The sequence below is a fragment of the Pseudomyrmex gracilis genome, unplaced genomic scaffold, assembly GCF_002006095.1.
Source record: "Pseudomyrmex gracilis isolate BER0280 unplaced genomic scaffold, ASM200609v1 scaffold_353, whole genome shotgun sequence".
In the NCBI taxonomy this organism is placed as follows: Eukaryota; Metazoa; Arthropoda; class Insecta; order Hymenoptera; family Formicidae; genus Pseudomyrmex; species Pseudomyrmex gracilis.
In genome coordinates this window covers 64,734-88,685 of record NW_018020937.1, presented here as the reverse complement: position 1 = coordinate 88,685, position 23,952 = coordinate 64,734, and the positions used below count along the sequence as shown (strand labels likewise).

At 37.4% G+C, this 23,952-nt stretch overlaps 4 protein-coding genes across 7 annotated transcripts; 2 read left to right on the top strand and 2 right to left on the bottom strand.

Annotated features, from left to right (window-relative positions):
• Nucleotides 1-2,189: 2,189 nt before the first annotated feature.
• LOC109860248 (DDRGK domain-containing protein 1) lies at nucleotides 2,190-4,008 on the bottom strand. Its single transcript, XM_020439215.1, has 2 exons — nucleotides 3,781-4,008; nucleotides 2,190-3,692 (listed from the first exon to the last, which is right to left on the bottom strand). Exons 1-2 carry the CDS (start codon nucleotides 3,860-3,862, stop codon nucleotides 2,896-2,898), a joined length of 879 nt encoding a protein of 292 aa, XP_020294804.1. The 5' UTR covers nucleotides 3,863-4,008; the 3' UTR covers nucleotides 2,190-2,895.
• Nucleotides 4,009-4,266: 258 nt separating this feature from the next.
• LOC109860252 lies at nucleotides 4,267-8,265 on the top strand. Of its 2 annotated transcripts, none has more exons than XM_020439222.1 (12): nucleotides 4,267-4,510; nucleotides 4,622-4,829; nucleotides 5,068-5,288; nucleotides 5,420-5,609; nucleotides 5,679-5,834; nucleotides 5,973-6,144; nucleotides 6,854-6,961; nucleotides 7,054-7,136; nucleotides 7,224-7,285; nucleotides 7,376-7,428; nucleotides 7,501-7,621; nucleotides 7,714-8,265. In XM_020439222.1, the coding sequence occupies exons 1-12, from the start codon at nucleotides 4,340-4,342 to the stop codon at nucleotides 7,801-7,803; spliced, it is 1,635 nt and encodes a 544-aa protein (XP_020294811.1). In that variant the 5' UTR covers nucleotides 4,267-4,339; the 3' UTR covers nucleotides 7,804-8,265. The 2 variants fall into 2 exon arrangements, with proteins under 2 accessions (XP_020294811.1, XP_020294809.1); XM_020439220.1 differs by having other exon boundaries at nucleotides 5,050-5,288.
• Nucleotides 8,266-9,551: 1,286 nt separating this feature from the next.
• LOC109860249 (protein O-GlcNAcase) lies at nucleotides 9,552-18,043 on the bottom strand. 3 transcript variants are annotated; one of them, XM_020439216.1, is made up of 12 exons: nucleotides 17,563-18,043; nucleotides 17,313-17,364; nucleotides 16,786-17,119; nucleotides 16,259-16,703; nucleotides 15,608-16,191; nucleotides 15,217-15,540; nucleotides 14,955-15,129; nucleotides 12,288-12,341; nucleotides 10,648-10,733; nucleotides 10,373-10,542; nucleotides 9,933-10,288; nucleotides 9,552-9,837 (listed from the first exon to the last, which is right to left on the bottom strand). In XM_020439216.1, the coding sequence occupies exons 1-12, from the start codon at nucleotides 17,630-17,632 to the stop codon at nucleotides 9,701-9,703; spliced, it is 2,787 nt and encodes a 928-aa protein (XP_020294805.1). In that variant the 5' UTR covers nucleotides 17,633-18,043; the 3' UTR covers nucleotides 9,552-9,700. The 3 variants fall into 3 exon arrangements, with proteins under 3 accessions (XP_020294805.1, XP_020294806.1, XP_020294807.1); XM_020439217.1 differs by having other exon boundaries at nucleotides 15,623-16,191; nucleotides 17,563-18,042; XM_020439218.1 differs by lacking the exon at nucleotides 12,288-12,341.
• Nucleotides 18,044-18,252: 209 nt separating this feature from the next.
• Nucleotides 18,253-23,686, top strand: LOC109860251 (DNA helicase MCM8-like). The gene is made up of 15 exons (XM_020439219.1): nucleotides 18,253-18,465; nucleotides 18,567-18,662; nucleotides 18,768-19,009; nucleotides 19,100-19,235; nucleotides 19,339-19,691; nucleotides 19,782-19,937; nucleotides 20,027-20,246; nucleotides 20,347-20,510; nucleotides 20,635-20,847; nucleotides 20,939-21,048; nucleotides 21,141-21,348; nucleotides 21,423-21,572; nucleotides 21,671-22,384; nucleotides 22,463-22,547; nucleotides 22,736-23,686. Exons 1-13 carry the CDS (start codon nucleotides 18,354-18,356, stop codon nucleotides 21,875-21,877), a joined length of 2,367 nt encoding a protein of 788 aa, XP_020294808.1. The 5' UTR covers nucleotides 18,253-18,353; the 3' UTR covers nucleotides 21,878-22,384; nucleotides 22,463-22,547; nucleotides 22,736-23,686.
• The last annotated feature ends 266 nt before the right edge of the window (nucleotides 23,687-23,952 follow it).

Genomic DNA, 23,952 nt, shown 5'->3' with positions numbered 1-23,952 from the left:
TGTTTGTCGGAATGTTGCTCGACTATTTAATATCCAATTCCAGTATCCGTGTGACATCCGTAAGAAAACTGTGTCTTCTGAGAATGTATATTTTATTTAGATGTTTTTTGTTAGCAATTTAATTATGTAAAATTGTTTACGTGTCATATTTGATCTGAAAACACATTAGTAATTATGCATATTAACGAAGTTTTCCTTGTTCTTGAAAATCGGTCCCCAAGAGCCGTATTTGTCGTTTTTTCGTGGCGATTGTTGCTGCTGCTGTTGCTGCTGCTGCTGCTGCTGTTGTTGTTGTTGCGTCGACGATGACGAACGCCCTTCCTTATCTTTCCTGCAATATAAAATAACATTGTTATTGTTTAATTCCACTTTCAAATCGGCTTGTACAAAAAGTTTTTCTAAACTAATACAAGTTTTATATAAAATTACTAGTTTTACTTTTATGTTATTATTTAGTAAACACGTTGATCGCCGCGTCAATCATATTCGGGTGACGTGTAAAAGTCTCCGGAACCACGTCACTCAGTTGACGGTTTCATTCACCTAATTAGCAGGATTTTACAAATAATTTGCGAGAGTTTTTAACAGTAACAATATACAAAACTGCTTATAAGTAATTTATACGTAAAAAAATATATAATATTACACTCTGAAAGGAACTATACTCTGCACAGTTCGATGTTTGCTGTGAAAATGACTGGAATAATTAGCAGACAAAGTAACAAAAGAGACTCCATGTCGAGCATTTGTTTACAAACAGATCCAACTGTATTAAAGATATAAGTAAAAAAACAAACTGTTGTTTGTCGCGTTGTTTGTTAATGCAGAAGTTTATGCTAGCGCGATAGATTGCGGCAAACCGCGGAGAATAATATATTCAATCTATGCCGAGCGATCAACGTATTAACAATAAATTAATTAATACATAACTAGAATCGCGCACGTACGTAATTGCGTTGTAAGGTCCTTTAATCGTGGACCCGGTTATGTTGGTGTATCCCATCTCTTTGTCTTGCTCAAGAATATCGAATGCTAATCACTTGTTTTTTTTTTTTGCGTTGAATTCGAAGTATCGGATATCGAAAAAAATTCGTTTGACCGGCGATTTCTCTTATTGCTGTACAGAATAAAGATTTACAATTATTTTATTTCTGTGTTTCGACGTATTTAAAAATATGTGTATATGTGTTTGTGAAAAATACTTGCAGTCACACTTTACGGCACGTGATGCAAATGAACTAAGACTAATAATTCAAGCCGATTTCCAGAGTTGCCTCGTCGACTTCCTTTGCGCGTTCGAAGATTTTTCGCTAGCCTGCAAAAAACGCCATTGAAATGGAGAAACATGAGTAAGGAATACAAAATCGCGAAGTATAACGATTAAGTAACAAATTAAGCAAATAACAAATCACGACGAATTTAAATAACAAATTTTAACAAAGCGCCGAAGAAAATTATTTATAATATTGATTCTGTTTTCAATTGGCGATATGCGGACAAACAAGTGCCAGAAACCTGATTTCTCTCAGACACGCGCGTGACACCGCGTGCGATTATCATTTTTGCAAGAAGAAAAACCGACAATTGATCGAGAGAAACCGAGCAAAGTTATGCAGAACCAGTTTTTTTTTTTTTTTATCTGTCGCTTACCTGACACTGGGCAAGAATGTTGGAGAGTTGCCTTGACAATCTAAGATCTTGCACCTCATGGACACATAGATCTCAGCAAATCGCCGCGAAACACTTCAATTCGATCGATTATGATCGGAATGTCACCACTTTGGTGAGCGGCGAAACAAATCGAACGGAAGACCGGATTTTTATTGTCGAGAGATTTTTCGAGAGATTTTCGAGAAACGATCGTTTACACGGAACCGCCAAGAAGACTGCCGATTCGCTGTCGATCCCGCCGCTCTTACATAGTCTCGGACGATCCCCTTCTTCGTTCATTAACCACGATCGAGTGGGGACAGCTAGCGTGACTGCTAGGTGGACATAATGATGATCACCGGTGATCGCATTAAGACCGTCCGTTCGTTTTGTTAATCGCATTATAAATTATACATCCGGTGAAGGAACGCGATAATTTACCGATTTCTGAATATCTGTCTGAAAAAAATAAGAAATTTGGACTTTTGTTCGCAAAATTTTATTTATTATTTACTTTTAGTATTGACGATTCCTTCAAAGCAACAACTTCTAAAATTGTCGTCGATTCCGTGTGGGATGTGACAGTTCAAACAAATACCCACTGATGAAGATTTAAAATAAAATCGAAACGTCTGGGACGAACACACGAAAAAATTTTTCATCGCAAAATATCCCGCAACCTCTGATTCAATAACGCCCTGTTCACACCTTCGCAACATTTCTGTTTATTTACTTTTATACAAAATGTGTTTTTAAGTTCTCCTTTTGTTGAAATCATGTTTTCGAGAGAAAACAAAAGCATTTGTTTGAACAAAAAAAAACAGATTGTCACGTGAACTGGTTTTTTGTCGAATACGACGCGCAGTACGTCGCGCGACAAGTTTTTTCATTTTCGCAACAAAGTAAGATCGCGTCCATCGCGGAATGGATTACGGACGTTACATTCTCGTGGAAAAATTAATAGAATATCTCGTTGTGAGTAGTTCGCAGCTTAAAGGTAAACTAGATTCTGACGCAACATCGATCCCGCGTGTCGTCAGGATGTAAATCGCGCATCGCAACATTTTTTTTTCTCTTCGTTCGGAAGATACGAAGAAGAAAAAGAGAGAGAGAGCGATAATTTATATGCGTGCGTTTATAAATAGAATGGAAAGTATAATATTGACGTAGAATGTTCTTTTTTTTTTGTGTGTGTTTTAATAACCGATATACAAAAAGAAATACAAACTTCTCAACACTTATATTTTAGCTAGTTACGGTACAGCTTGTAGCGGGTGTTAAATTAATTAAGTTATTTGAATTCTCAACTAATTCGGAAATGCTAACTCTGCCGCGTTGTCGCACAAACTTAGCTACATCATGAAGCTCATTCTCGGAAATGTAAATAAACTTTCCTCTGTCGTCAATCACGCCGGTTAAATTACCGTTCGCTTGCAACTCTTTAATTCTATCCACCACATTGGCTGTCTTCAGACCGAAGTGTGCGGCCAGGTCTTCCAATATCAATACTTTGTTCTGTTTTATGTACGCGATAAACTTTTGGAGCAAGTTCTCCTCTTCCTCGTTGCTTTCTTGATCGAAACCTTCCTCTTCCACGCTAAAACTCTCTTTCATCTTCAAATATTCCTCGTGCTCTCTCCTCTCCTTTTCCTCCCTGGCTTTTCTTTCCGCCTCTTCGGCTCGCAGCTCCTCCGCGTGTTCCTTCTCAGCCTGTTTGTCCCTCTCTTCTTGCAACAGCTGCTCCCGTTTCTTACGCTCCTCTCTCTCACGTTCGGCCGCTTCCCTCTGTATCTTCTTCTCAGCCTTGGCCGCCAGCTTCGCCCGTTTCTTCGTTCCTATCTTGTGATCCGGCAATTCCACCCTGTTGTTCGTATCGTCGTTGTTATCGTCAACTTCCCGATCTTCATCGTCAGGAGGTTCATAATTGGCAGTTCTCTGCTGCATACGATGCCTAACGTTTCTGACACCAGCTGCTCTTCGAACTTGCACCCTTTGTTGTGCCGCATCATTTTGATCGTTCACCTGAACGGTCTTCTGGCCACCTAAAAATATCAAAAGTTTTACACACACAGTGAAACAAAACTACGCCACTTCTCTAATTGTTGACGTGCAAGCTTTCAGTAAACATACCGAATCTATGTTGTAGATAAATGATAATTAAGAGTACTATTGTAATCACTCCGGCGATGATTAGCAACAAAACGACGTCCATCTTGGGTGAAACTCAACAATCGCAAAAGTAACGCTCTGTTTTTGTCCTGCGAAGAGAGAATTATCGAGCGTTCAAAGTGACGTTTGAGGTTAAAAGATCTGTCACATCTGCCAGAATCATATGTTCGTCGAAGTCGGTCACGTGGTCGATAACGTTTCTGACGCATGCGTGTGACATTTGTCAGATTTTCGATATATATAAATCGACGTTCGATATAAAATTACTCGAACCGCTTGAATTTCGAACGTTTAAGTTTTTTGTTCAAATTTTTATATACATAAGAAAATTAAAATAAAAGCGGTAAATCTTTAAGATAGATTCCTGTAGTTTCCATCAAGTGCAATATATATATATATATATATATATATCGTAGAGACCGATCACCTAGGTGATGTGCGTGAAAATAAACAACGGGATGTTGAGAGAGTCGTCAGTTTATCGTGTTGAATAGTATTTTTCAGTTTTTTTTTTTTTATCATGTTGAATCCTGCTGATCATCTTCTGGAGCGGTATTATGAATCTTCCAAGGACTCGGCGGAAAAGTCCTTTGCGATTCACGAGTGCGTGGAATCTGAGGAAAACGAGAAGTTGATCTGCGAACAATCGACCGAAGATGCGAACAGCGATAACACGGAAACGGAAGAACAGGTAATGTGAAAATGCAATAAATTCTGAAAAAAAAAAAACTAAAAAAACCACACGCGCGCGCACACACACGTACACGTACACGTAACGTCTTTACGTCATGTCATGATGTAGGAGAACATTAAGAATAAAAACACAACGTGTGATACAGATGTTCCACTGAGATCTTTGCAAAGATTAGACAGTAAATTACTCGAAGATGACACAAATACGTCGTTCAATTTCGATATCATTTTTGAAGCAGATATCGAAGATTCGCTTGCTCTCTCGAGCAAAGATGGTCTTGCCTTGCACAACAACAAGACTATTTCCACCACTCCAGGTAAAAAAAAACGCACAGAATGTGCGTTGTGAATCGTTTATCATAATTTACGATAATTATCTCACACTCGTGCAAAAACTCCATTAAACATTGTATAGAGCTGTTTACGTCTGATGGATGTCTAAGACTGGAGTTTTTGTTCCTGTGTGTGGGAGGAGCAAATAGTTTTTCTTACGAAAATGTGTTTTATAACATCGTTTTTATTATGACACGTAACGAGGTTTCGAAAACAACAAAGGGGATTCGTGTCTCTCGTTCAGCGAGGACACATTGCCGACGGACAGCGCCTCGGATATTTCCTTTTCCGGAACGGAGGAAAAGAAATCTTCGAACATATTGACCTTATCTTCAACACTGCCAGATAAGACTCCAGTGTACAACGAAACTTTTATCGATCTAACAAGAGCTGGTCTTACCTCACTTCCTTACGAAATGATCGAGAAATATCCTACGATACAAGTACGAACGATAAACTGCGAACAAAATTTGTAATATTGATAATTAACAACACGTACGAGGATTCCATTTTTAGATTCTCAATAATTAACACTTAGATCCTCGCAATATAATTTCTTTTGCTTGTCTTCAAGATGTTGTATCTAGAGAGCAACAATCTTCCCGAACTTCCTAAAGAGCTTTTTATCTTATTAACGAACTTGCAATGGCTGGATGTTCGAAACAATCAACTGACAAGCTTGCCCGCGAGTATCAAGTCGCATCCATCGCTGGAGACTATCCTGCTGGAGGGAAATAAAATCGAGAAATTGCCTCTGGAACTTTGTAAGTAAATAGAGACACGCGTTTGATATGTAGATTTTATTATAACTCTGGCCCAATATATTTTCCTAGGCTTAGTGCCCAATCTCAAAACTCTCAGTGTGGCACGCAATCCTATCAATACGCCTCCGAAGAACGTTATAGCTCTCGGATGTTCGAGTATTCTCAGTTACCTGAGGGATGAATGGAACAAACTGCATCCAGACGAGCCCGCGACGTTCGTAGAACGTAAGATTATGCGATTAAAAATAATTTAAATTGAAATTTCAATCGCACAATATAAGAAACTCGTTGTCTCTCTTAAATAATTTAATTAAAATTTGTGTCAGTGTATAAAAGAAATAGAATTATATGAATTTGTTTTAGCGAAGATAGAACCGAAACTATCGACGATTCTGTGTTACCGATCACCTCGCGAAAAAAAACGGAAATTGTCGAAAGTACCGAGGCACATGTCGAAGAGTATGAATGACATCGGTGGTTCGCTCAAAAGCGCTTCCGCCACAAAAAGAGCCAGAGCTTACAGACCCAGCAACAGGTACGGTAATCTTAACACTATGAAACGATCGGTAACCAATATCAGCGATACGCGCGACGATGTTGCGACGAGTTCTCTCTCGTGCGCTCGGACTGTCACTCCGTGCGCTGACTTTCTTCACTCCAAAAACGAAACCAATAAGAAAGAGAACAAAGGTGGTGCAAATAACACTCCGATTAAAAGAGACGATAAAAAGCGCGTGTTTTTAAACAAGACAACTTCGTGTCACGAGATCGGGAAAACTTGCGACAAGAAGGAAGTTGTTGGAGCGGATGCGAAGATTCTGCATCTGACGGGGCCGTCGCCCAGATCGTGTTACGTTAGACGGCACGTTACCGAATTGATAACGTATAAGCGTCACAGCACCAGGGAATGTAGAATCAAAACAATCAGCAATGAGACGAAACACATCACGTCGACGAGCAACTCGAATAATTCTGTGATGTTCAAAGAGGAGAAAAAAAGATGCAAAGATAATGAGCGCGCGGAAGTGGTTTTCGATATCGTCACGAGAGACATGCGAAGAATGCATTTGCGCCCGATGCAATTGAAAGATCCGCGAACCATGTTGTTGTGTTTAGAAAATTATCTCGATATCAAGACCAATTGAATTATTCATCTTGAGCAACGCACTTTGTCTTTTTTATTTTGCCGATTGTATAAAATCTTATTGCTATACATGAAAAAACGTGCGATTGTGTTCGTTTAGATGCGACGCCAAAGAGACCACTATCATCGCTATGGAACAGCGTCGGCAATTAATTTCTAAAGTGAGAGACCTGTTCAGCGCGCAATCGGCAACAATTCAAAGAATCAAGTGAGCCATCTTCTTGCGCACAAAATGTTAATAAATACATGAAAAAAAAAAAAACTATATTTTCGAATTAAAAAATTAAATTATACGTACAGGGATTCGAACGTTGTGAAAGAATGGAGACGCGACAGGCGAAGTTACGTTAAAAGCATGGAAAAAGTATCGAGAAGAAATGAAGGTAACAATAAAATGTTAATCGTTATTATATGTGACACAAAAAAAAGCGGAATCTGTAAAACCTGTACAAAATATTGTTATTTATTAGATGACATTCCGTATGCAATCGACATTGAAGATTACCCTGTGATACAAAAACGATCGCAAAACGTATGGAAAGATTATTTGATTATCTGTGTTTCATTTTAAAATTACTGAGAAGTAAAACGGAAATTAAAAAGTTTTCGTTCATATTTTTAGGGGAAAAACGTGGATAAGCAGAAACAAGAAAAATTAAGATTTATCTCACCAGCGTAAGTGTGACAAACAATATACACGTAATACAAACGATACAACCGATAAAACTTTTAAATATATAATTTTAGAAATATAAATGCGAGAATTCAAGAGTTATCAGAATTTTTGCAAACGCTCAAACTTGAAAAATCTTCAGAAGTATTGACGCCTAAATCTAATCAAAAGTATCTGCAAGCTGAAATTGAAAAGGTTATAAATTAAATTATATTTATTGCAATAAATTTATAGTGTCCGTTGCTTATAAATTATTTTAAATCTACCTCGATCTGTATTTCTCGTAGCTGTCGCGTTATCAAACGGAGATTCAGAATTTAAGAAGAATCAACGAGATATCACTGGTTCCAGCAAATTCCTTGCATCCATCTTCGTGATTTTCAGCCCGATTCTATTGTGGTTTTTCACCTATTTATCATTTTCCGCATAAAAAGTTCCAAACAAGCTCAATGTCAGTCTCTCGAGGTGTTTATTTTGTAAAATAAAACAGTACTAATCACATGTATTCTAATGTAATTTCACACCCACAGTATTAGCACATGAGATAATTCCGTTCGTTATCAGACGAACTTCAAACTCTCCACATAATGGAGATATCGGGAAAATAACTTGAAGATTCTGCGGTTATATCATTTCATATATGCGAGTACATATAACTCTGCCAGTCTATGTCAAAAAAAGAAAAAAAAAAACTAATTTTAATATTATTTTTTGTCAGCAGAAAAGCAACGTGTTCTATTGAACATCTGAACCGACTGGATGTATACACACGCAATACGCACCACCAGTGTTATTACAACAGTACGGAATAATAAAAATAAAAAAAAATAAAAAAAAAAGATTTAAATAATATTTTAAACATGCTCGCAAATGTCATTGATTTGAGACCTAATACTTTCCCAGAGTTTTCTGCTAGTGCATTCACAATTTTCTCTATATGTTATCACTAGATATTCAGTATAAAAATCCTAAAAGCGATATATATATATATATTGTATAATCATCGAACTACACATAAATGTGGTGTAATGGATATATAAATTCAATATTTGTGTGTGTAATGTGTATAAGTGTGCGCTCGCGCGCGTCCTGTTGTGTACACACAACACCGCAAAACACGTTTTCGACGCGTTCTTTCTGTTTTTTTTTTTTGTACATGTGGCACTGGAATCAAGCCTCGTGATAAAATTTGCAGAAAATTATCTATTGTACAAGATTTTTTTTTTTTTTTTTTTGAAGAACTATTTTGTCTCTTGAAATATATATATAGCACAAAAAATTCCTGTAATCAAATATGTCGAATGAATATAAGACGAAAAATTTGTGTGTAAGATGCGCGCTTCATAATCGCGAGTTTCGTTATAGCCTTACTGTGACAACCATTCATATATATATATATATACGTGTGATATATATATCAATTCTGTACATATTTTGTGGATTAATTAGCTTGCGACAGAGACAACCGTGCACTTTGTTTTTCAATATCCTAATAAACGAGTATAAGAGACGAGATTATATATAAACACAGCTATTGCTCTCGTTACAACATTGCGCTTTTTGAGTTCGACTGTTGCTCAACTGGAACGTTTTTTTTTTTTGTTTCATTCTTTAGGCGAATTGTTAATGAACACACATATCGGCATTTCATCACGCGCTATTCAGAATTTTATATACACACTGGCGCATCGAACAATTGCAATACTGAAGTGTGTGTTGTAATACACCGTACTATGTATGTATGTATACATATATATATATAATGACGCTTAAGAAAGAAAAAAATTGAATTTATTTATGCTGCGTGTGTAAAAACTAGTCCGATTATTGCACTATGTACGCTCGTCTTTCTTTTTTTTTACTGAGACACAGCGGTAATATTACTACTTCGATAATAAAACTCGGCATCATACATGCACACACACACACACATTTTGTACCTTTTATATGTACATATGTATACAATTGTATCAAACGTCCAGACGTAGCAATACTACGAGAAAGGATCGAGAGTGCGTGCGTCGTCAAATAATTACCTACCAATATCTAGTCGTAACATACTTCCGAGTGAAGTACACTTACTTTTTTCTTTTATCCTATTGGTGTGTTTGCGCTTCAACTGTTGTTTTTTTTTTTTTTTTTTTTAAACAAAGGCGTTTTTAATTAATTAGTATTAGTAGTAGTCTTTTGCTTTAAACACTAGGAAATCATCGACTTCTTAGATCGGAGCAGGTATACTTTGTTAACAAAGATTACCGGGGTACTGATTCTCTGTTAGAAACTTCTGCACATCGTTTTAATTCCGGGATGCTCCTCGTGAACCGGATTTAAATCGACGAAACCTAATTTTCCGTAGAACTCGTGAGACTCTTTGTCCGTTGACAACATCGTTGTATGTACGCCGAAAGAACCTGAAACACGTCCCATACGACTTCCATTAATTATCGTTGTAATCTAAAATTAAACATCCTCAATGTTTATTATATTTAAGAGACAGATTATTCACCGTTTGCTCTTAAAGCCGCAAGAACGCAGGTTATTAAACGTTTACAAACTGATTGATCCGTTACGCTCGGCAAAACGGCGCACGCGAGCTTCGACGGGTGTTGTCTGCACAGTTGTTCCGAAACATCGGGAATGAACGAGTGGAAGTACTGTATTGCATCCTGAATGTTTTGCGGCATCTCGCTGATGATGCTGTTCAAGGGATACTTTATTCGCAATTCCGGGATCCAGGAAACGGTCATCTTCTGATTGTAGGTTTTTACGTTCAGCGTGGCGACCGCGTAACCCACTATACCGTTCTCGTCCTCGACAATCATGCACAATTCCGGACTCAATGTCAAGTATCCTCCGACGTATCTAAAAATAAACATATCCAGTCGTACAACGGTTTCACACGAGAAGATCGCGCCAATCTATCGCACGTATAAAAATGTTCTGTACCTCTCCGCTACGGCTGACGAAGAGGTGCAATTGTTAATCTGATTGCACACCGCGTAAACCGCTTGCTCGTCGCTCGGCAAGTACGGACGAATTGTGTATATTTTGCTACTGGGCACTTCTGGTGCTTTATAAACGAACAAGTCGTTACCACTGTCCACCGGGATCAATCGCTGTGCACAAAAAAGAACGACATATTTCAGTGCGACATTATCATTCTCGTAATCTCGGACTGTGAGTTGCGAGACAAGCGCACATAGACAAGAAATAACATGCACCTGCAAATCAGCTGTAAGTCCACCGCGAAAAACCCATGGCTCCTGATCTCCGCTCATAAACGTTTCTTTCCAACCGTTCGAGAACCCTAAGTCCCGAGAGACAACAAAACCAGTTTTTAATGCAAACCTCGCAATGTCAGAGCTAAAATGTCGCGCGCGCGTAATATTGCATGTACTTTGCTTTTCAATTGGCTTCCACTGCTATAGGCATCAATTTTGTTTAATCTTCAACATGCAGAAATAGAATTTCGACTGAAGAACGTCGCGTTTCTTTCTCTTGTTTATCTTGCAATATACACCTTTTCATTCACGTCAAGAGTAAGAAGACGCCATCCAGTCGGATTAACCAAGGTGCATCAATATAAATAACGTAATAATTTATACATATTCGAAAGAAACAGATATTTTTCACGTGTAAAAGTTACAGTAAAAATATTTTGGAATATATATATATATTACATATTTATGTATGTACATCACAGAACTGCGTAATATTTCAGATCTGAGAAAAGTTTAATTACAATTATTACGAGAACAGAATAATTTACTCAAAAACTGACATTAATGTCGTGAAACAAAAACAATTAGTGTGTCGCAAATGCTGCACCAAAGTTCGCGCAATGATAAACTCTTGAAAATCTGAATTTGGGATGTAGGAAAAACAGGGTGATAAATCCAGTTTGCCAAAATGTGTGTCTGAAATAAAATTACGCCTGAAAAAGGAGCATAGTTAGATATATAGTATGAAAAAGTAAACAAAATAAATATACAACGTAGTTGTATACTGTACATGTAGGCAAGTTGGCAAAAGGAAGACGGTATGGTTGATCATTTAGGATAAACGTATACATATTGTTCACATAGTAAATAATTGTTGATCCGTTTTTATGACACGCAACACAGGCAGGCACGCACACACACACACACACACACATGCGCGCGCGTCCCCATATACGCAAAAAAACATACAGTTGTGTGAAGATGTAAAAATTTTGGGAAAGTATTTTTTATCACAAATGATCAAAGGCAGTTCTTAGACAGAAGTTCAAGAGTTTATAAATAAATAACTTTCTGGTTTGCTAAATTGTGCCAATTACATCTAATTGAATCGATGGACCTACTTCTGATCTAATATCGGTTGCGTGAAATGTGAGAAATTAATCAAATTGAAAAAAAAAAAAAAATAAAATAAAATACTCGATACGATATAAAATTATCATCTGGAGACATTGCATGTGCAAACAGTATAAAACAATTAATGCTATGTTTTGCTATTTACGTGAAGAACAAAATGCACGTGATCAGAGACGATATATACGCTATATTTGCGAATACATATATGGAAGTACGTCCATCCATATTAGCGACACGCAAAAAATATACACGCTTTGCACACGTTGATTTTTCGAGTTGTTGCAACGCCGCTTCTATTTGCGCATCTCTCTTGTTTATTGCAAAAGAAAAAAAAACGAGATTTCTTTGTTTCTTTCTTTCTTTTTCTTTTTTCTTTTTTTTTTTTTTTTGGTAAAGTCCCAAACAAAGACTTAGAGAAATGCATCTATAAACACTGCAATGTTTGAAACTTTGTTATTTTTCGCGCGCTTTCTGTTATGTTACTCAAAGAGTGGTGAACCGCATACATGTGTAGCTGCCCTGGGTAAACGTCGTCATCGTCGATGGGAATCTGCCAAACGCTATCAACAGGACAAAAAACACAGAAATGCGAGTTAATGAATGTGAATCAAAGCTGTACAAATCCTGAATACATTTATATTCCGCAGGAGGATGTTCGCTTACAGGTCGCTTATATCATCTACACGTTGATTCTGACAAAATATTTGACAGGGAGAAAATCCATCAATGAACTGGGACTGTGTATTGCGCCCCAATCTTTTCAAATGTAGTTTTAATAAAAAAAACAAAAAAAAAAAAAAAAAAACAACTCTTACGACAAAAACTGATATACAAAACACACTCCTGCTTCATTGTAATCTGTAAAGAAAGTCGATCGATGTGTTAATAGCTGGTATTAAGATTATTCCTCAAATTCACGTATTACGTTCACGTTCCGTAAAGATGCTGTTGAGTGTCATCTCACAAAATTAAATCTCGAACCGTTCGCCACTTGGGTGTTACACCATTGTTTTTTTGGTAGTTTGCCATTCGCGCGGGAAAGCCACATCAATTTGTTTCGATCAGACTGTATGTCATCTGCGTGTTACGAGTTGGATTAAAAAATCAACAAGCAACTGTTTTTTTTTGTTTTTGTTTTATTTTTATTTTTATTTTTTTTTGCACACATGAAGTAGACGTGTTCATCTACTTGACACGTGTTAGCTTTGTCGAACAAAAAAAAACCAACACGTACATTTTATTGAAAGCAATAAGACAGATGTTGTGGCTTGCCTAGGATAATAATCAAAATAAATCAGCGGCCATTAGTCAGAATCCGTTTTTTTCAAATAGAAAAAAACGTTGAAATTAAAAAAAAGACTCAACCGAAGATCAAATAAATCAAAGACTCAAATAAATCGCGTGCTCGCAACGCATTTTGTGCCAAACTCACACACAAATTCGTTCGCTCGCGAAAGAAATCTGACGAGATTAGAGATGTGCGCGATACGTTGTATTGATTGTTTTCATATTGTTGTAATTCTGACTTACGGCGACGTAAGTTTTCCTTACCGCGCGCGCAATGCGAATGCATTTATCTCTAATGCGCAGAAACAAATGCATGTTATATACTGAAATTAAAAAATATGCAGATCATAGCGTACGCGCTTCCGAATATTACTGATAGTCTCGATGATATTTGACGTCATACAAGTTTTTTTTTAACAATATACAGTAAATAACAAAACACAAACATTTTATATATCGACAACAATAAAATTATCACTTTCTAAAATAACAATCTTTCACAGAAAGCTGTAAATTTTTCAAACATATTAAATTTCAATCGAAAAAATTGTTACAAATTATTTTGCAAACAAAAAAGAGCGTGTAAATTTTCTGTTCTTTCACCAGCACGCACGAATGATGTCAAATAGTATGTGAAAAAGAAGCAAACGTACATTTGTGTAAAGTTACTTGTCAAACAATCAGTAATTTACGGATTCAAAGAGCAGATATACATATTTTGGAAGATCTCTTGCCAGAGAATACGTTGCATCAATTTACAAGGAAATAACTCAATTATTACACACAGCAACGTATGTATTGTAATATCGAAATAGTTTTTTTTTACAAAGAATATTCTATCAGTAAACATTTATAATATAGACTAGATATATTATAAATGTATATGTTTATAACTCTGAGATTTATCTCAGATCTTATTTTACGTATAAAGAATCAATATATTAAACATTACGATATTTAATAATAAATAGAAATATATAAGCAACATTTTGTTCCACATTTTGTAATGTTAAAATCAAGTCACGTTAAAACACAATACCTTTCCTTGTAAAAAGATAAAACTATATAACAAAACATAAGATAACGTTCACTTACCAATACTCAAGACAGTTTTGTTCTGAAATACAAGTATAGATAATAAATTATAATATTTCTAAGAGAGAAGTCAACAACAGCACTCGTTTGAAGTATGAGAATGTAAATTTGAATATATTCGATCAAATTCAAGATGTCGCGAAAAAGAAATTAAATTAAATCTTGAAAGATAAAAAAATGTTCGTCGTTAGAAAAAAAAAAAAAAAATAATAATAATAATAAGGTCAAAAATCGCGGAGGGAATATTTGACCAAATAAATAGTATTTAGAAACTTAACATCGACTTTGCACATTCATGTATCTTTGTACCAGCATACTAGCATTTCGAATTGACTTTCTTTCCGTGTGATATTAATAATAATAAATGTGTATCAATTCTTTATTCTGAAGATTTATATTTTATACATGTATATTTCTGATATGTGACAAGAATCAAAAATATGTATCATTTGTATTGCAGTAAAATTACTTAATCGCGTAGTTTGTAAAATTGAGAAAATGGATTATTTTAACTCCTCAAAGTAATAGAAACAAGTTTTGTAGAGACTATATATAAAATTATTAGTCATTTCCGAATTTATTATTGTCATAAAAATATTACATATTTATTATTGTAATAAATTAATTTTATCTGCAAATGATTTTTTTTTTTTTTACAAAACTACTGCGTTTTTGTTATATATGATTTACAATTCGGTCTGTCTCTCTCAAAGTTGTTTTTGTATATTGTCAATATATCAGATAATATCTTTCATATGTACGTGAACAAATATGAGCGAATTGCAACTTACCTAGCCATTTCACGTAACTATTTAGAAGAGACACAACTCCCCTCATGTCCCATACATACGCATATAGATCGTACAACAACTCACGATTGTTGCAATACGTGAGTCTTTGGAATAATCTGTTTACCGCGTTACACATGTCGTTCAATTTGGCCGCACGTTGGTGCCATTCTTCGATCTAAAACCATATTTGCAAGCGCTTACACACATATCCTATATGTCGTAATTTTGAACTTTGTACAAATTTTGTGTGTTTGTGACTCACATCCGATTCAGACACCTGTTCTTCCTCCTTCGATTTTTTTATGACGACGTGAGCATTGCTCTTCAACCAGTTGAATTCTTGTAGCAACTGAATTCCTTGACCACCGTGCTCGAACGGCAGATAGAACAGATCACACAGAAGCGAGAGATCCTCGTGCGTGAGTTGCTTATCGACGTCCACCGGTTCCTGAGACGCCGAGTCCGCGGTGTCGGAGGAACTCTCGTGATTCTCGATGTCGTTCTCGATTATCATCTGCGTGCCGTTCACGGTGGGAGAAGTGCTGTCCACTTCCACCTGCATACTTCCGGAAGTCTCGCTGCACGTCTAGCAAACAGATACCGCACAAATTATACATGCATAATCAATCGTGCAAAATTGCGTAAAAACTTACAGAAATGTTATCTACCATAGCATCGTCGTCCGTAGGTATTTTCGCGATATGCGCCGGTGAATTGTTCGGAGTTGTGTTGCAATCCATAGGTTCCATAGAAGACAACGCCGCTGATGGTTCGCCGCTTATAGTCGCCGAGGATAACGTGGTCAGAACGGGCTCGCTGACCACTTTTATATTCGACACCAGAGAGTTCATCACAGGACCGGACGGAGGTTGCGCGAAGCTGTCGACACTCGTCACACTTGAGCAAACTTCGGCCAGGGCCTGAAGATGATTGGAATTCGCCACGGGGGTAGGTGTGGCAGGAACTGTGGTCGTGGTCGTCGACGTAAGACTCATGCACGTATTAACGGAAGGAATTATAGGAATGGGTATCGTAGGCGCGACGCACGGCTGAGGCTTGGCTATCACTCCCCAAGCCGCTTTTTTCTTGTTGAACTCCAACAGCCACTCGCATATCGCGTTCTTCAGGGCGTGTCGGGGATGATACATGTTCGGCGACAGTGTCGACGGAACGTCTTCACCTAGAACGCCATCCTCTGTTTCAGTTTCTAATTTAATATCTGCCGATAGTGTGTCATCTGCAATGTAAAATAATCTCTCATTGATTTTTTTTTCATCAATATAGACGCTGTAAAATACACATACTTAAACTTGGGTCTCTTTTTCCATCAACGTTACATCTGCTCCACTGTGCTAATGTATGAATCGCTACAAAATTCGCGCCGTATTCACAATTCGGATTAGTCAAAACTCCTCTGAGTTTAGGTATAAGATCGGGAGAACGACCGGCGTACGGTCCGAGAAACACTCGCTTCTGATCGTAGTCGTTGGCATGCAAGTTATCCCAAATAACGGGTGGCCTTCTGAGCACTTCTGTGATCTCCTCGATGGACTCAACCGTCAACAGTCTCGATATAACCTTGGGCCCGGTCCACATTATGTCGATTTCTTGAGCCAATTTACTACCGAGAGTGTTGAGATATTCCGAAGACGTGACGTTCGGCATTGCGCGCGTCGCGCAATATTGCGTGGGGCATAAGAGGAAACGTGGTTGACCGAGATGTTGAAAAATGTCATTCGTAACAGAGACCTGCAATTGACGAAAAAAAAAAAAAAAAACATAAATATGTGCGTTATAGTTACTCATATTTCATATTACTTTGCGCACGTACTTGAGCTTGTGCGAAAGATTGAAACACTTCTTTGTCAGCCTCGCTCATTTCCGGTTCTATGTCGTCGAATAGCAGCGCGAACGCCGTACAACCGAACTGACTGACTTGTTCCAATTTTCTCTTCAAGGCGGTCACTTCTTTCGAACTGGAGTACGTGATATCTAAACCCGGAGATAAAGCGTAATAAAACGTTATTCCGTACTCCCTAGCTGCTGTGATTAGACCAGTTAAATGTTCGGCCTCCTCCACCGTGTAAAGATCCCTCCAATAAGCACGGTGCTTGTAATCATCTTTTGGGGCGTACAAGTAGGAGTCCATTCCCCATTTTTTTAATCTAACAAACATGCGCAAATTCAATTAATATTGTTACTTCATTATTCATGAATGTAATTTGCAGTAACAAAATGAAATGTTTAAACGAAAACAGAAAACAGAAAAGTAACAATGAGAAGAAATGTAGTTGTGGATACTTGAAATATTGGCAGGTGTGTGTTCCTTTCACTTCCACAAGAAAGGAAGATACTCACTTCTGGAAGAGATCCTTTCGTTGCTCGGTTGTCCATGGTCGGCCGTAAAAGCCTGAAAATAAAAAAACTCAGAAAATACGTCACACACATCAGCATACGCGCGGACAAGTGTAAAAGTTATAAAAAAAAAAAAAAGCGAGCGCGCGTTGCACGCGATACCGTGTGTTCTCGAATCTTACGAAATTACTTATTCGCGCAAAGACACGACGAGTGTGTCAAAAAAAAAAGATACGCCTTACTTTCGCCTTACCTTCCACCACGCCGCAAATAAAATTGCCGTTCTTCGTGTTTAAATTCGCGGCCTCGTTCGTCTCCGCCATTGCGGATCGCGAGAGGCACGATTTGTTTGAGTCCTAAAAAGAATAAGTGTGTCGAGTGCGTGTATACGTAGAAAAGAGCGTAGAACCTTGCAACACACACGTTCACGGGCCGAACGGTGGCGACGACACAACTGACGTGCGACGACGTCAAATGTAAACGCGGCGATTAACGATCACGTTGCTGTTGCTACGTGCCACGGCATAAGTAAATCAACGTTTTTGGATGATTTGTCGGCACGAAGAATGTGATCCGCTTTGTGTGAACTTTATTTACATACTGGTGTACCCCGTTCGGCACCGATCAGAATAAAACGTCACTGAACATGACAGAGCTCGAGAGACCACTTGAAACAGTTGGAAACCAGTCCTGTTTGCAATTTTAACGTCAGCGTACATACGCGCACGATTGTATATCTGTCGCGATGTTGTACATAGTACATGTGTAAATCGCAGGGTCGGTTTTCAGCAAAATAAAGTCTCGCGTCCACGAAGGCGGGAAACCGAGGTTCGAGAAATTGACCAATCGCGTTCGCACAATTCGGTCAACCGACCGATACGATTGGTCGATCCACGAAACTGTGTTTCGGTCGTCATGAACACGAGGCTTAAAATCTGCTTCACATTGGTCGCTCGCCCAGCTGTGTTCTGTTGTTACTGAGAGTTTAAAAATCATTTGTTGTTCAAACAGTATTTAAAATACATTTGTTTTTGACAAGTGATCATGGACGACAGGACGAAGGTTCATAAAAAAAGATGGAGAGACGGCGATAAAACGAATTTTTATAAGAAAAGAAAGAAAGAAGCGAAGCAAACCGTCACACATGATAAACCGCGTAAGTAATAATATTTATTTAACAATTTTTGAAATTCTTTTAAAGAGTGCGAAAATATTTTTAAAATACATTACAACGTGTGAATATTTACATTGGTTTAGCTCCAGACAACTCGAATCGTAGCCCAAGTAATCTCGATGTGGGTAGAAACAAGAATATCCCATACTACGGATGGCGGTTATTTTTTCCTGATACAGGTAATATATAATAATTCATATATATAAATAATTGAGAAAGATGATTTTGAAACATATCTTTATCTTGGAGCTAATCTTAATAAATTTATTTCCGTTGGAACACAGAATATAAAACCAATTGTGCCATTGTGAAACAAATTAAAGCTATAGAGGGATTTGTGGAGAGGAATCATTCGTTGTCTTCATTGTTCACAATGACAAATTTGGAGGCTGGAAGGTCCTTCGACATTGACATCTGTGAATTATGTAATGACAATGAATTTGTACAGCAATGGCCAGATTTTAAGGATGAAATACACGAGAATCCAATAACCACGTTAAATTGTATGAAACTTGTTATTTATCAGGTATTTTCTTGTCTTTTCTATATATTGTAGAATACTTTTTAAATTGTATGTGTTCAATGGTTTGTATGTGTTCTTGTATCATGATTTTAGAAAATTCTGGAGACAGTGTCGGAAGAAAATTTGCAGTATGTTTTGAAATCTATCAGCAGTTTGCCCACAATCAAATTGGGCATATTGAATTATCAACCAGTTGTATGTCTGCGAGATCTCAAGCTAAATTGTTATGGTACGTGTACAGAAAAATTATATTTGGCCTTTTACGGTCTTTCTTTTTTGTGCTGCATTAGATATACAATTGTTGTAAAAATAATTGTTGGAAATCTTTCCAGAAAAGATGATAGCCACTAGAGGCTGTGTAATAAGAGTTGGCAGAATAAAACATCTCGCGCAATGGATGGTGTTTGCTTGTTCGAAGTGCCATTTGCAAAAACTGAAACATTCCCAGGGAATATATAAGGTGCCGAAAAAATGCGATGTCTGTGGCGTGTCAAAGTTTTATCCGGTTTTGGATTCATCTTGTGTGAAGAGCATCATGTTTCAAGTGATCAGAATACAAGAGCCATTAAATGACGAGCAGGAGAACAAAGGCAAAGTGCCCAAAGTCCTTGATGTGGAACTTACGGACGATTTAGTTAACATTTGTATGCCCGGAGACGATGTAACGCTCACTGGTATAATCAAGGTGATTAATTGATTACAGTTACTTAGTGCTAAAGTAAAAACAAAAACAAAAGTAAAGTAATATGATAAAAGTTTGTTTTTTTTACTTTAGGTACAGGGAGTTGACGATGGTAAAACCAAAGTTCAAGTTGGAACTCCGTTTCCTTTGTACATGAAAGCAATAACTGTTATCAACAACAAGCACAGATACGAGAATAAAAGCACCATGAGTGATGAAATATCTTTAAAAACTCATTTAGCTATACGGGTAAATCAACGCAATACATTGAGACACGATAATAACAAATTGCCATTAAAAGTCACAGAATTATTGTTTTTACGTTGTTTTATTTTCAGGACATGTACAAAGAGCCGAATATTTTCGCGCTGTTAGTACATTCGTTGTGTCCCTCTATATATGGGCACGAGATGGTAAAAGCTGGTCTGATATTGAGCTTATTCGGAGGCAATGCGAAACACGCACAATTACGAAACGATATACACATTCTGCTGGTCGGAGATCCGGGTCTTGGCAAATCGCAGATGTTGCAAGCGTGCGCGCGAATATGTACAAAAGGTGAGAAAATGGTTACTTTTGTCTTCAAAAGATAGATTTCATATTTATGTGTTTATTATGAAAATGTATATACGGAGAAAGATGTAACGTTATGTTGAAGGTGTGTATGTTTGCGGCAATTCGAGCACGTCTTCCGGATTGACGGTGACTCTTACAAAAGAATCGGGATCGAACGACTTCGCCTTAGAACCTGGCGCTTTGGTCTTAGCGGATCAAGGTTGCTGTTGCATCGATGAGTTCGACAAAATGGAGACTCAGCACCAGGTAAAATAATATAAATAAAATATAATATAAATAATAATAAAGTAATATAAATATTAATCGGAAGAGATGATTTTTTAATCTGTGTGAAAATTTTATTTTTATTTGAATTTTATTTTTAATCCAGGCGTTATTGGAATCGATGGAGCAACAAAGTGTGACTGTTGCGAAGTCAGGTGTGATGTGTTCCCTTCCCGCGCGAACATCGATCCTCGCGGCGGCTAATCCCGTGGGAGGGCAATACGACAAGAGCAAAACGATGACTGAAAATTTGAACATCAGTCAACCGATTCTCTCGCGGTTTGATTTGATCTTTTTATTATTGGATGAGCCAGACATAGTAAATAAACATTAGTAATTTAAGTTTACAATCAGTATCCTCGATGTGTGTAAAACAAATATGTTGCGGTATTGTTTGTTTTATTTAATAGAATTTCGATAATCAATTGTGCAAACACATCATGACCGTTTACACTAATACGCAAGAGAATTCCGACGGGGATGCAATAGAGTCCTCTCCGGGCGATGAATCTTCCTTGAGGTACACAGAAGTTATTTACCAGCATTTTGTTGTACCAGTTCAGTTTTGTCTTTGAGGGAAACAAAAACTTAATTCTATTTCTAACGTTTCAGAAAGAGACTCAAGTTACCACTGTCAACTAAAATTATTCCTCAATCGATTCTTCGAGCCTACATTTCTTACGCGCGACAGTACGTAAAGCCAAAGTTATCTGCCAGAGCTGCTGCGGTGTTACAAGAATATTATCTGGAACTCCGATCGAGAAGTAGCAGCGTACCGGTGTTTAACAGACAGTTGGAAGCGATGATTCGATTGACCGAAGTCGGTTTCTGATAAATAAATCTTATGGAAATAATGTTTTTAAGGTATTTTTGTAATATATCGGTTTGTTGCAGGCTAGAGCAAAGCTGGAATTACGTGTCGAAGCTACTGAATCGGATGCGTTGGACGTGATAGATATAATGCGATACACAATCACAGACACGTTGGAGGATCGTATAACATCGGCATTGAGTTCCGACGGTAATAAATTGACAACGAGAAAAGTAAGTGTTACGTGTTTATAGAAAAACATACATATTTTTATATAATATGTTTATATATATTCTATTTTTATTTTATACATGAATTATTTTCTTTTCAGATTAAAAGATTTGTAAAGGCATTGGAAGACAAGGTAACCAAAGATAAAGAACGAATACTTTCGGTAAATGACTTGAAGACGCTTGCGATCGAGATCGCAGGAATTACGACAACCGATTTTCCCGCTTTGATATCGAAATTAAACGAAGAAGGTATCTTGTTAAAACTCAGAAAAGATGCGTACAAATTCGTTCATCCTACTGTATAATGTGATGTAATAGAAAGAGTGAGAAGAAATGTGCATTGCGCGTGCGTGTAAATATATATATATATGATTGTCGAAAAATAAAACTTTGCAATATCTTTAATACACAAATTGTATAAAAAATATAGTTTATACGATCCTTTTCAAATGTTTGTCGACACATGCGATACACAGTTGCTAGGAAACTCGATAGTTTCCACAAATTGACAATTATGATTCCAGCACGTTCCTTTATCTAAATTTACAAATTTATTTCATTTTACACACGATCTCAAAATTTTACGTGCGCCGCGTTTATTAGTTTCGTAAGATAAAAGTATAGAAAATGTAGGGTAGTACACAAAATCGGAAAACACACAAAGAAACGGTCTAAATTAAAGAAAAATTTCCGATAAGTTTTATAAATCTCGCTTAGAAAAAAATGTCTTGTGACGGTAAGAGTGAGAATTGCCAGAGACGACGCGAGTTGCTCTCGCAATTGAAATGTCTGATCAGCTCCATGGAGAGAAAGTAAGATCTCATTCGAACCTCAGTTTTCTTCAGAGTTTCTTGATCCTTTTCTGTGTCTTAATCTTCTGTGTCGCGCAGGAAACCGTGCGAATGGGACGAACCGCCTCGCGCACCTGCGGTATACAGTCCTGTAGAATCGCTCTTGTGTTCTCCACCCTGCAGAGTGAGTTTCTATTTCGTGTCGTTTGTCTCTTCTGAAAAAAAACGTTTCAAGCTTCGCGCAATTTTTTTTTTTTAAGAATTAACAACATAACTGTGTTGAAAATATTTTCATAAATTTTGAATTATCTGAAATTTAAGACAAAAATTTTCTAGTCACATGACGTACTAAAAGCAATTGAAACATTGCAGAAATCTGCGAGGGGAAAATTGTTCGATTTACGCGCAAGCATGTTGTTAAAATGCGAATGCATCAAAAGAAACGGTTTGCAAGACAGATGTATGATGTGGGACTGCATGGGCAGACCGGAATGCATGACTAAATTGTATCCAGTTTGCGAGCCGGCTCGTGCGGTTTTGTTGAAATTGACCGATTTGGGAGACGAAGAGACCGCTCTCAGGAAGTTCTACTGCGCGGATCAGGCCAGAGAGGCGGCTCTGGCCGCGTATTGCAGATTGGTCTGCGACAAAAATCGACGAGCACCATTGTCCTGCGCCAAAAGTGTCGATCGAAAACCCGTTTGCACCTTTTATCCGACGTTACCCGCAAAAAGTAACGCGTGCGGCGATACCTGGGACAGAGCGAATAATAACTTATGGTGCAAGGGAACGTACAACTTCCAGCCGTCGTACCAAAACCAAATCTGTCCACCGGTCTATCCTTGTTACATGTCACAGTCCTGCGGCGCACAACGTGAATGTTCATCCAGCAAACAGCCCGTTCCAATATGTTTGTCCGCCTGTCCGCCGATGAATTGCTTACCTTACGTACCTTGTAGTTCGGTGTCTTAAATTGTAAGATTTTAATCGTAGTTAAAAAAAAAAAAATCTCTGATATGTTTATGCATGTATATATACTGCAAAAACGCACACACACAAACAAAATTGTAATTTTACGCTACGTCGATGGTGTGTAAAAATAAAACATGAATAAGTTTACGAACTAGTTATAAGTTTGAAGAGTTTGTATAAATTCACTTAAACCATGACGAAAATGGTCTAGTTTAAACCGTATTTTTTTTTTGCTACGCGAATCGAGTAAAATTTGTTTTTCAACGTATAATTCTGATTGTTCGCACCAGTACCAATGGTGCTTGATATCACTTTGACACGATACGCCTGAAGAAGGCGTATATCGTACCGGATTAATTACACGACATCGTTTACATCATCGAGAGACCAAGCCAATTTTTATTAGAAATGTGATAATTGATACGCGTATTAATAAGCGATCGCGGTGCGAACTAGGTCAATAAATTCTACAACAATCTACGACACGAAAATTTATACAATTTTTCATATTTTCACCAGGAAATATTTGTTTTGTCCATCGAGAAATGCGGACAACTTGAGTTTCTGTTTTTTACACACGGAAAAATATGCACGTCGTGTTGCCGAGGCTGCGTTTT